The sequence below is a fragment of the Trifolium pratense genome, linkage group LG2 (assembly GCF_020283565.1).
Source record: "Trifolium pratense cultivar HEN17-A07 linkage group LG2, ARS_RC_1.1, whole genome shotgun sequence".
NCBI lineage: Eukaryota > Viridiplantae > Streptophyta > Magnoliopsida > Fabales > Fabaceae > Trifolium > Trifolium pratense.
Window position 1 is genome coordinate 21,213,288 of NC_060060.1, and position 12,646 is coordinate 21,225,933.

The following is a 12,646-nucleotide window of genomic DNA, read 5'->3' on the forward strand; positions in this document are numbered from 1 at the left end:
AAAGGAAGTGATGATAAGATTGCAAGACAAATGCCTAACATGCATATATGTATATGGTTACTTTTTCTGCTAAGACATGGGAATAAAGCCATGGTGCTGTGTGCAGGTGTTGTTTCATGCAAAATTAATATACCTTGTGTCGGAGATTGGAACTAAATGACAATTTCTCTCTATAAATTGAACCTTTAATTAGCATTTTGTAGAGAATAAATTCTTTACTAAAGTACCTTTTTTAAGATCTCTTGCTTTATAAAAACAATCATTTTCTTCTGCTTTAAATCTGTAAATTTTAATATGAGAATACTAGTAGTTGACATAATCTTCTAATGTAATGCAGCCATCTTCAACTGTGTTTAGGTAGCTGCCACCCTTCTTCCAATTCATTATGAATCATTTTATTGGATAAGAGGTACTTCCTCTGTCCCAAACTATAAAGTAAAATTGGTTAAAACAAAGTTAATGTATTTGGTCCAAATTGTTAATCAAATACATCAACTTTCTTTTTTCTAATTTTTCCTTATATTTTGGGACCGATGAGTATCTGATTAGTTGAGATTTTTGGTGGTCAAATTAAATGTTCCTCATATGAAGATCTATGTCTGAGACTGAGTGAATGAAGAGATGAATGTAAAAGAGTGTCAGAAATTTCAGGGGGGTAGTGTATATGTATAATAAAACAGCCTGGAGATTGTCACGAGTAGGAACTGGCTATTTGAAGAGTCCTAGTCAATGATAATTGATAGTACCCTCTTTATTATTAGAGGGACCATGGACTGCATCAACTTCACAGTTATGACTCACTAGAATCCAGATATGCCCTTAAAGTTTATTTTCAATTCAGTACAATAAAAAACAAATGCATTTCAAGAAAAGAGAAATGCTGAAAAATCAGACAATAATTCCAAACATGGATGTAGTATGTAACTATGAAACATATGGTATGCTATTGGTTGTGGATAATGAGTTTAAGAGATATAAATTGCATTTGGATGAATGAATCTTTCATAAGATTCTTCATAAGATTCATGTACTGGTTATATCTGAACACACTAATTCTCATCAACTGCATGATTCATTCAAAGTCAATTAAGAAGCAAGATAGTAGCTAGAATGAAAGAAATTAAAGAGATATAAATTAATAATTATGCTTATAATTAATGAATTCAATACATATCACACAGGAAAAAGGCTCCAGAAACCTTGTTTTTCTTATGCCAAAGCCAATATAGGAAAGAGGTGAAAACAAATGAAAAAATCCAAAACAGAGTAAAACTATAGAGACGTGTTTCCATCACACGCATTGGACACCAGGCAATGGGGTCCTGTATAGTTAGGCCAAAGCTCAAGGCCAAAGTAAAAAATAAATAATTCCCGCCAAAAATATAACAGAAAATAAAAAAATCACACATACATGTGCATTGCACGCACCAAAAGTCTACACAATGCAGCTGGATTCAACTTATTACTACTAGTACCATTTTTATAACTGTGGCATGCCCCATGAAAGTGACTTGTGTAAGTTGAAAGAAGAAAGGATACTGTCCAAAATGAGGACCTTGACTTAGAAATGCCATTATAAGGAGTAGTATAGCTCTATCTCCAAAGTTTCAAACCCCTATGTTTTGCCAACCCAATTGATATAACTGCTCTGCTCTGAGAGACTCTGTTTTGCTTTCAAAGCTTACAAGCAATAATGTCCCACAATGTTCTCCCCTTTCAACAATAAACAGCACATCTTTGGGTTCTGAATTCCCACTTCTTTCTTCCACACTTATACAACCAAACCACTAATTGCATCTTTGTATATTTATTTCCCCACTCTTTCATTATATAGGAGTAGTATGTCTCTCTCTAACTTTTACATGGCAATATAATTTTATGTTACAAAATGCCCCCTCCCCCCCTTGGGAATCTGCAAAGCCATTGTGAATGGCTATACCCCCACCAACAAAATTAATAATACAACAACAATAATAAAAGCTCACAACTCTCATGCAATAGTGTAATGTGCACCATGACTCAAGTCAATTATGAAAACTCAAAAACCCTCTATAATAAAATTTTGAGGTTTCTGGACAAACTTGGACCACCACCTTATTTCTTTTTAAGTTTTATTATTGCTCCTTTATTAATACTATTCCTTTTTTTTCTTTTCATTGGGAGTTTGATCCTTTGTCATCATCTACCCACAAACAGTTATTTAATTTCCTTCTTTTATAGGGAGATGAGGAGGAAGGAGAAGAGGAGGATGATGAGACACATGACCTCACAAGGGGCTGAGTTGTCACTCGCATCTGTGGCAATACTTTAGGAGGTTTCCTTTGGTTATTGTCAATCACGAGTCCTTGCATTAATCTGTAGCACCCCATAATTTTCTCCTGAAACAATGAAATTATATGTTCTTTAACAACTTAATATTGTAATTACTACTAATTATTAAAGTTGTACAACAACCATCTAAAGTTGAAAACACATGATTATTGCAATTCACACTATCATAATTTTGACAAAATATGCTTTAGAATTTTGCAAAATCATTGTGATTTTGTCAAATTATGATTCTAAACATGCACTTACTTTTCTCAATCCCTCGCACCACGACTCAGCATGCTCGGGCCTAACGAGAGACCAATTAGGAATTTCGTTAGCTGCATGGAGTATAGCCGCGGCAGCAATGCATGATGGCCAATATGCAAGAAAGCTGGCCTCTGCAAAAATATATTCAAAAATTGAATAAAGTTATAGTACATTGTACAATTCAACACAAATTCACTTATAGTAGTACGTATATTATTTTAAGCATTTTGTTGACCCATTAACTCTTTCCAACCAACTCAACTACTTGAGATTTCATATATCTATCAAAATATATTGGATGTTCATAAAAATAAAATTACCTTGGATATTAGATAATATAATTTGTGAAGCATGTGAAATGAGGAACCCAGTTAAAGTTCCAGTTGTATCTAACTTGCATGCAAAGAAACTTAGGAAGCTAAATGGGGTAACTGATCTTAGCCTCCAATCCAAGATGCTTAGAACAAGTAGCTCCATTCTTCTAATTGTTTTTGGCTCAAATAAGTATTTAGCACCTTCTACCTGTATTAAATTATACGAATTATAGATGGTAATAGTACATAGCTAAGGACAAATTAAACTTGAGTTAGCATATGCAGATATGCTCTGTTAACAGCATAGATTAAATTAACAATTGTATTCATTTTTTAATGAAGAATGTGGTTTTAATATTCATTTTCTAAATCTAATTTAAGAATAAGACCATACAGATAAATATATACCTGAAGGTCCAATAGAGAAGGGACTAGAGTTTCCTCCATTTTGGCCGCTAAAGACAAGCAAGCAACTGATAGAAGTTGCAATGGCCACCCATTTGTTTGCTGTAAACATATTTATATATATATAACAGTAAGTTAAAACAAAACAAAAAAATTTAAACAGTAAGTAAAAAATTATCATCATTATTTTATTATTTTATCACGACTAACTCATCATACTTTCTGACACATATCCCCACGCGCAAAGCACGTGCCTAACGTACTCAAAAAATCAGCAAGCTGTCATTCTTCTCATTTAAGCAATAACATTAGGATGAGTTATGCTAATAGTTACTACTCGAGTATAATTGTTATTTTTTTATAATCTTAAATAATTCTTGATACTTTTAATAGGTGAATAATTCTTCATACTTAATAATAGAACAAGGCCTAAAAAAGTTTAAAAAAGCTAACATGTGGTCATGAATTCTGTAAAACAAAAAGTAATGCCATAAAACATAAAGAATATTTGCTATATTTTGCATCAACTAGTAACTACTAAATCTAGATAATTGAATGTGTCAAAAAAAAAAAAATCTAGATAATTGAATGTAAGTTTAGATTGGCGGTAAATGACATTGTAACCAAAAAAAATTAGATTGGCGGTGAAATTTTATAATTAAAGTGATTTTGACAAAAATTATACTGTCTCCATTATAAGTTACTATAAGTTATTTTGATAATTAAGCAAAAATAAGAAATATAGTTAATTTTATATCAAAAAGAGAAATTATAATTACTTTACAAAATTATTCATTAATGGTACGACTGTATGAAAGTAAAAATGATAAAATTAGAAAGAAAAAAAAGAGTCATAAATTGTCGAAAAAAAACAGTTCATGATAAGGAAAAAAAACATTAAAACAATTTATAATTTGGAACAATTTATTTGTATGAACCAAAAAAAATATATTATTTGTTAAGAAGTAACATATATTTTGAGAAACTTATGCAATCCAAACATATACAGTTAGAAGATAAACTAGAAAACTTTTTAATTTTTTTAATAATGTAAAAAACTTCCATTTTATAGTGTTTCATACTTTACTTTACATTTTTGCAAAAAGGTAATCTAGTACACAAAAAGTACGATAATAATATTCTTCAAATACGATTTCTTCTTTTTTGAATTAAAAATTTATTTTCTTTTGGTACAACTTTTAAAATGATAATTTTTGTTAGTAGTCTAGTTTAAAGTGAATAAATGAAGTAGTCGAGATTCAAACATAATATTTTTATCAATTGAACTAAAATGGTTCAGAAAAAAATGACATACATTGTTTCTTGAAGATTCATTATCCTAAACGAATTTATTAGGCACCTTCGTACGTAACTTGACCAAAAAATATTTACCTATAAATGTACATACAGTACATTACAATGTTGAAATTATTGCATTAAATAAAAAATTAATTAAATCATTAAAATAGTTTTTATTGTAATAATGAAGAGTAAACATTATGCGTAAATAGTTAATCAACCGGTAAATATTAAAATTGTTAGGTCGAATTTACGCCGGATTCTAAGTTCAAACCTAAAATTTCTTTATTGTGTGCAAATTTCATAGCAAGATAAAATTTCTTATTTGTGTGCAAATTTCACATGATATTTATCTTTCCATATATCTTTTGCATCAGAAAAGTCATGTACGTAATTACTGCTTAGAATTTTCTTCATCAGGCACATGAATATCCGCAGACTCAGTAATTATGTTCCATTTAAGTCCATTTTTTTGCTTTTATTTTTTATTTTTATTTAATATTAGGAAAAATTAGACTTCGCAGAACTCACCGGCAACCGCCGATTATTCAAAAACCGATCCATGTAATTGACGGCAAGATAAGCCGTAAGCGGTTGAAATCCATAATAAGCCTGCACCTGCATACACCAGATCGCAATCCGATTCACATGAGAGATAAAAAATAAGATAAATCTATGTTAAGCATAACCGTTTTCTTAGCAGCGGCTACCATCGGTGCATTTTAGCATCGTCAGATTCAGTTATCACCGATGAATGAAAAACAGTTAGATTCCGATTTCCGATTGTTTACCTTAAGGATCCATGCAATGGATTCATCTCTAGCGGATGAATCAAGCGAACGAGACTGTAACTTAGAGAAATAATCGAATCCGAGAACGAACTTACGTTCGTCTTCGATTAATCCGGCGATGAACTCATCCTCCGGCGACGGAGACGAATCGACATCGGAGAAACAATCCGTCGGCGAATCTGTGGATAAGATGCTGGATGTCTCCTCGCCGCATAGGAGGTCGGAATCGGAGAAGAAGTTGGAGTAGGAAATCGACATCGGGAGTGGATGAGATTCATTCTGATGCCATGGTTTGAGATGAGAAGTCGCCGGGAAGTGATCGGAGAAGTTGCCGGAATTGACAGTTGTGGTGAGAGTGAGTGGGGGAGAGAGTGTGGATGTTGATGGAAGGTACTTGTAATTTCTTCGTGTGATTGTTTGAATATAAATATGCGATGCTTTGGTTAGTGTGTTTTTTTTTTTTTTTTGGTTTGGAGTGGGGTTTTTGGTTTCCCGGGAAAAAGTGAATTTTCCGATATTTTTAGCGCCAGCGCCAGTTGCACAAAGCATGTGCTAATGGATGGTGAAAGTTGCCTCAACAACCCATTGGTAAAATGCTACTCTAAAATCATTGATTTTTTATTATTGTTTTACTCGATCGGTAATTATCTCTAAAATAATTTAAAAAATAATTTAAATTATATACATCGTAAATTATTTTACACATGCATCCAATAATATATTGACACATTATGTAATGTATTTTAAAAATATGGTCAGGAGTTCAATTTTAACTCCTACATATGAAAGAAATTCAATTGGGGGGAGATAACTCAAACCTTGTGAGAACCCACCTTATTTTACTTCGCGTGAGCAGACTCAAGTAGGGATGTCAATAGGGCGATGAATGAGTGGGGAGTACTTTACCACACAATTCTTCAACATTTAAAATGATTTTCATCCCCGTTTCCTGTTTAGAAGAGTATTCTTCACTCATCCTCGTCCTCATAGATCCCCACCCCACAGTTCCCGTGGGGATCTATCAACAATAAAAAGAAATATCAAATTTCTATTATTTTCAATCAAACTAATTGTAAAAATAAAAATAAAAAATTGTTCATAAAACAAATAAAAAATTAAGACATTATTATGAGTCTCGTGAGTTGTGACAATAATAAACATCACTTATAGATATATTTATGTACATCTTGTGTGAAAATATAAATAAATGTAACATTTAAAGTACTTAAATATACACATATGAAGGTTATGTTAATAAATTGTTCGGGGACGAGGTCTCCATAGAGTCGGGGATAAAATCTCATCTACATTCTCGAATCTCCTTTGGATGGACTTTTTCCTCCATCTTCATCCCCACAGAAAAAATTCATCGTCTTCGAGTCTCCAAAATAGGGTCATCCTTATGGGAATCCCCATTTACAGATCAAATTCACATCCCTAGACTAAAACTTCTACTATTTTTGATGTTCTACAACAACTGAACCGTGATAGAGTTGGAGAATTTTGCAACCATCATATGGAGCATCTGGAATAAAAGAAATCATTAAATTTGGAGAAACAAGTTTATGCTGCAACAAATTATCATTCCACGCAATGTTTTAAAAACCGGACCGGACATTGAACCGGTGAGGGTACTGGTTCACTGGTTCATTGGTCGAACCACCGGGTCACTGGTCGAACCGCATGATAAACCGAATTAAACCGGATTAAACCGGGAGAATGAACCGGTCTCTATAATAAAACCATATAGCTATTAAATCGGTCGAATCAGATAACTCGATCTTTAAAAAAAACATAAAAAAATTGAAAATTTCATATACTCTGTCACAAGTTCTTAAATTCAAATCCTAAACATTGTTAGAATTTGTCTTGCATTCGATAATTATTTTAAAATTTTTATCAATTAGAATGTGTCCCGTATGTAATAATTAATAACTTTATTTACTATCTGCTTTAAAAAAATATTATTTATTTAGTATCAATTTATTTTTTTTAAACAACTATCAATTTTTTAGGTATACTGTCAGTTTTTTTTTTACGCAGTTAGAATGACCAATTTTATGAGGTATGGTTAGAATGGCCAATTTTAAAAAAATATTTTACATACTTGTTTATTATATTTGTAAATTAAAAAATTATTGACATTTTATTTTCATATCCAATGTCATTTTTCTTGACCCAAGCCCAAATAGCTTGACCCACTCAAACCTCTTATAATTTGTCTATCTCAAACCCTAAAATTTTATTTTACTCTTTCCTCTTCCATTTTATGAGCAGCCGCTCCTTTCTTTCATTTTTCCAACTTCTTCTTTCAATATTTTATCATAAACTCACATCTACATCATCTCCTCTTATCAACCCACAACATGTTTTCATCTGTTCCTGCTTCACCTTTGCATAGACTTTGTAAAGATCTCTTTCGCTTTCTCGGCTAGATCTTGACGTTCAAAGACATGTTTTTAAAAAATCATCACCATATCTCCTTTATTGCCTCTACAAAACCCAAAAAAAAAATATAGATAGGTGGCCACCGTACCGGCAGAAACAGCCGCCGCACCAGGAAAGTACTGCATTGGTTTTGAAACACGAACAACATAAAAATACACTCCTCCAACATAAAAATCTATTATTTGCTTCTTCTGTAATGCCTATGCGTGTGTGTTACTGTTAGCTTTTTTTAATTTTTAAAATTTTTAAAATTAATAATAATAACTAAACGTCGTTTTGGCCTTTTAGGTGAAAAAAAAGAACGTGTGTAATCAAACCGGCGGTTCGGTGAACCGGCCGGTTCACCGGTTTTTCCGGTTTTTCCGTTTTTTTCCGGTTCTCATCGGTCTAATAGCTTATCCGATCCAACGTGTGAACCAGACCGGATTTCTTCCGGTTCACGGTTCGACCGGTTCGACCGGCCGGTCCGGTCCGGTTTTTAAAACACTGATTCCACGAGGACTGGTTTTCTTAATGTTTGACGGAGCATTCGTAAAGTTCGGGGTGTATGTAAGAACAAAATTGGATTTGTTAATCTCTCTCTGATGGTTTTGATGATAACAAAGTATAAAAGAATAATTGGTGTTACTAATATCCGTTCAGGTGTGCAGGACTAAAAGACTAATCATCATCCACTTGTACGTGTGAAAAAGAGAAGCTAAAAGCCAACTCTGAGTAGCAGTCTTTGAAGACGTTCAAAGGATGATAAGCTTCATAAGTTGAAAAGCTTTAGAGGTTGTGAACATGATACTTTGAGTAAGTCTGTCTCTGAAAGATCAGACGTCTCAAAGGTTCACATCAGAGTTGACAATGAGGAAGAAAGTACAACGTCATTGTCATATCAGTTGTCCTTTTCACCAAGAATGTAAGAACATTAATTCTCCTCAATCCTCATCAAAGCTTGGAGCGGTTATTACCGAGATTGCAACGGCTCTGAAGAAAGCAAAGTGCAAGCTTCAACAAGCTTCTCAACGGTCATCTTCAATGAATCTATTCCCATCTGCCTATATACAGAGGCATCAGTTGAAGATCTTCATCAAGACTCACCAGCCTCTGAAAGCGCTATTATACTGTCAAAGTCAATAGTTGTGTAAATACTTAGTAATTCTATAAGAAGTCTTGAACTGTGTTGTATTTTGTGAACACCTCTGATAGTATATCAAGTGTTCAATCTTGTAAACATTCTTAAATTTGTTTTAAGTCCGTTGAGAAGTCTCTTGTATGTGGTACTTGAGCAAAGAAGTCCTAAACTTGGTGTTTGGGCAATTATAATCAGTTGCGATTGTAGTGAACTCTCTTAGAAGTGCAAAGAGACTGGACTATTCTCGTTTGTGGGAGGAACCAGTATAAAAATCTTTTGTGTTGCTTTCTCTGCTCTCCTTCTCTCTTTGTGTGTTATTATTTCGCTGCACTTAACTTTATTTTGTTCAACACACACAAAATTTTTAGAAAGCCAAAACACAATTCAACTCCCCACCTTCTTTTATTTTTCTCATCTCCAGTGTACTGCTAGTACACATCCTTATTTTTTTTTCTTTTGGTGTTTTTTTCTTATGTGTACTATTCTTTTTTGTTTATATATATATATATATATCATTGCCATTAAAAAAATGCCGTCAAAGAATCCAAATAACAAAATAGATTATTACTTCTAGCTATATTCAGTCCATGAAGAATGACTATAATATCAGCATAATATTATTAGACTTGTTCAAGCTGTCGCTGAATCCACTGATCCAAGAACCATCATCAGTTCCGAGCAACCCACAAAAGCCACTTTTTCCCGAGTCTAACAAGAAAATCCCATCTAAATTCAAAATTGTGCAGTTCAAGGTGGAGGGACGCCCGATCACACTATGAAGAACTTTAGAGGTAGCAATAGGACCTGGAAAACAAGTATCCAACATGATGAGGGCCAATTTTTTAATATTATAAGTGACAAATAAATCATGCAAATGCACATATGACAGTGTTGTTTGAATCCGTCTTTCATATTCTTTACATGAAAACACTTAATTAATAGTTAAGATCCACAATTAAGAGAGATTGAAATTAAAAAAGATATAGAGAAGAAGGAGAAATATGCAGAGAAAATGAGAAGGAGAGATTTCAAGCGTTTTACTTTTCATTAATTTTAGTGTATTGTGCACAATTTTCCTAAGATAGTGTCAACTTCGGATAACAAATGCAAAGATGCAAGAACTACAAATAATTTAAAATAAATATTATTTTAGTGAATTGGGTGCTCAGTTGAAAATATTTTCCCGATGTGGTGATTTGGTCATATTTGTACTTGGTTGAGGATGATGTGATCTTCAAGTACCAGAAGGGGGAAATGACACGTGCAACAATGTTAGCACTCCAATGTTCAAGTCAGTATTTGCTTAAGGAGAGAAAAACGCAAGATTTGGGTAAGAATGTGTGTACCTTGAGAGTGAGTGCATATATTTAGTGGGGTTTGAGGAATGGGGTTCTCCATGTGCAAGAAAATGAGTCACAAACATCTCTCATGAATGTCATTTATCCAATGTTTTGTAACATGTATTAGAGCAATGTACCTAAATACCTAGTTGGGCATTTGTGGTATTTGGACTTTGGTTAGTCTAGGACATTTAGATATTAAAATTATTATCATTGAATGTTTTAAAATAAAATAAAAAGCATAGATGCTTTTTTACATTACTTTAAATAAAAATAAGAGAAGTTACAAATATTGGGAGGATTGGCCATAAATCCAATGTAAATAGACAAAGGGTATAAACAACATTTGCATCGTTAAAAATCTTATCAGGAAAATTCAATGAGATAAGACTGTAGTAAAGGGAAGAAGAAAAACCTTACCAAAGAGATATTCAACCCTATTTTGAAGCTATCTCAATTGCACGCAAAACCCCAATGAGCTCTGCATGGAAAGAGATATGAATGTTTAAGTTTTGACTGAAACAATCCACAATAGCATCATTGTTATTTTTGAAAATACCACCACACACAACTGTTCCAGGGTAACCTTTGGTTGTGTCATCTTTATTGCATTTGATCCAAGAAATAATAGGAGGCTGCAAAATAACATCTTTAATTCGAGGAGCATTAGGAGCATGGATTAAAACAAAAAGACCTTAAGAATCACAAATTCATGCATAGCAAAGAAAAAGGTCCCTACAGTGTAGTTGCTAGCAAGAGAAGTATCAGAAATCACCAAAAGAGAGGCTGATTTCCAAGAAATAAGCTTGTTGTCAAATTGACACCTCTAAAATTTGCATGTCTTTAGTAGTAATTTTGCTTAATAAAACTTGCTTATTAGTAAGTTATTAGAACTGTTTTACTTCATTTCCTTGGTTTTACATTTTATAGGTCCAAACACATAAACAAGTGGAAATGTGCACTTTCTAGGCCTATTTTGGTTGATATTTGATCAAGTCAACATATTAGCTTTAAGGGAGAGCTTCCTTTATGAAGGGATAATGAATAATGATGGAAAATGAGTTAAAATCATGCATTATGGTCATTTTGGCAGTTACCATGAACTTTAAGAAGAAAACCAAAACCATAGAACAGAAAACCTGCCACAGTCGTGCCAAAGCTTCACACGACCATGACAAACACATCAGATGGGAGATTGCATCTGGAAAACTTCCCACAGCCGTGTCAATGCTCCATACGACCGTGACAGTCCATGCAGTTGGCAATTGGTAGTTTTGGCTCTTTCTTTTTCATTTTTTATAGCACTTATGTGCATTTATGTGTGACTTTCATCTCATGTACGAAATGAGACCAGCCTTTAGAGGTTATATATAGCCCATCTCCCCTTTGTAATCATGATATTGGTACGAAGTTTCCTTCACCATTAATGATGACTAATATTCGTCGGGGGAACTTGTGAGGCACGCAAGGTGGGTTCTTCCCTCCAAAACGAATTTTCTCTATACGCATGAGCCAAAAATCGAACCCCTAACCATATATTTAATGGAACCAAAATTCTCAACACTTGAATCAATTCATTGTTGATTTCTTTAATTAATGTTGTTAGACCAAAAAAAATTCTTTATCAAATTGTCAATAGTATTTATTAAAGAGACATGCCAAAAATATATAAAATAAAGTTTTACACTTCCTCCGGCCTCATATGTAAGCAAAAGTAACTTTTTTAAATTCATTGGAAAATGAATGTATTTAGTCTAAAATATAGACCAAATACATCACTTTTTCAATAAATCTAAAAATGCTACTTTTGCTTACATATGAGGCCGGAGGGAGTATATATCAATATGTTGACACTTTTCACAAGTTGCACCCTACCAGTAATGGACAACAAAGACGCCTTTAAAACAACTAATTTAGATTTAATTCTATCCGCAATAGACATGAAGTGGATAACCTTAGGTTTGCTTTTAAAAATAGGAATGCCTAGTTAAATAAAATGGATCTCTCGAAAATTAAAACCAATCTTTCTTCTATGAGTGATATAAAACCATCTAACGGTTGGTAACAATTCCAATCTTTCTTCTATGAATGACATAAAACCATCATAATAATGGATTTGAGTTGATTAATAATTTGGCCAAAAACATCCCCATAGTCCAAAAAGAGCCGCCAATTATGGACTAAAATTTCATAATTTATAATTTTAAAGAATTGACTACAATATTTATGAACTTTTATTTAAATTAATGTTAAATTGAATGCACAATTTAGTAGTTACCACCCTAACCCTAAAGTTTGATATATGGAATCAAAATAATGGAGGATTAATTCGTTTGTTATGAGACATGGACC

General features: G+C 33.0%; 1 protein-coding gene across 1 annotated transcript; it reads right to left on the reverse strand.

Annotated features, from left to right (window-relative positions):
* Positions 1–1,106: 1,106 nt before the first annotated feature.
* Positions 1,107–5,998, reverse strand: LOC123906777 (cyclin-D1-1-like). Its single transcript, XM_045956772.1, has 6 exons — positions 5,387–5,998; positions 5,127–5,213; positions 3,300–3,398; positions 2,898–3,099; positions 2,578–2,708; positions 1,107–2,378 (listed from the first exon to the last, which is right to left on the reverse strand). Exons 1-6 carry the CDS (start codon positions 5,933–5,935, stop codon positions 2,154–2,156), a joined length of 1,293 nt encoding a protein of 430 aa, XP_045812728.1. The 5' UTR covers positions 5,936–5,998; the 3' UTR covers positions 1,107–2,153.
* Positions 5,999–12,646: the final 6,648 nt, after the last annotated feature.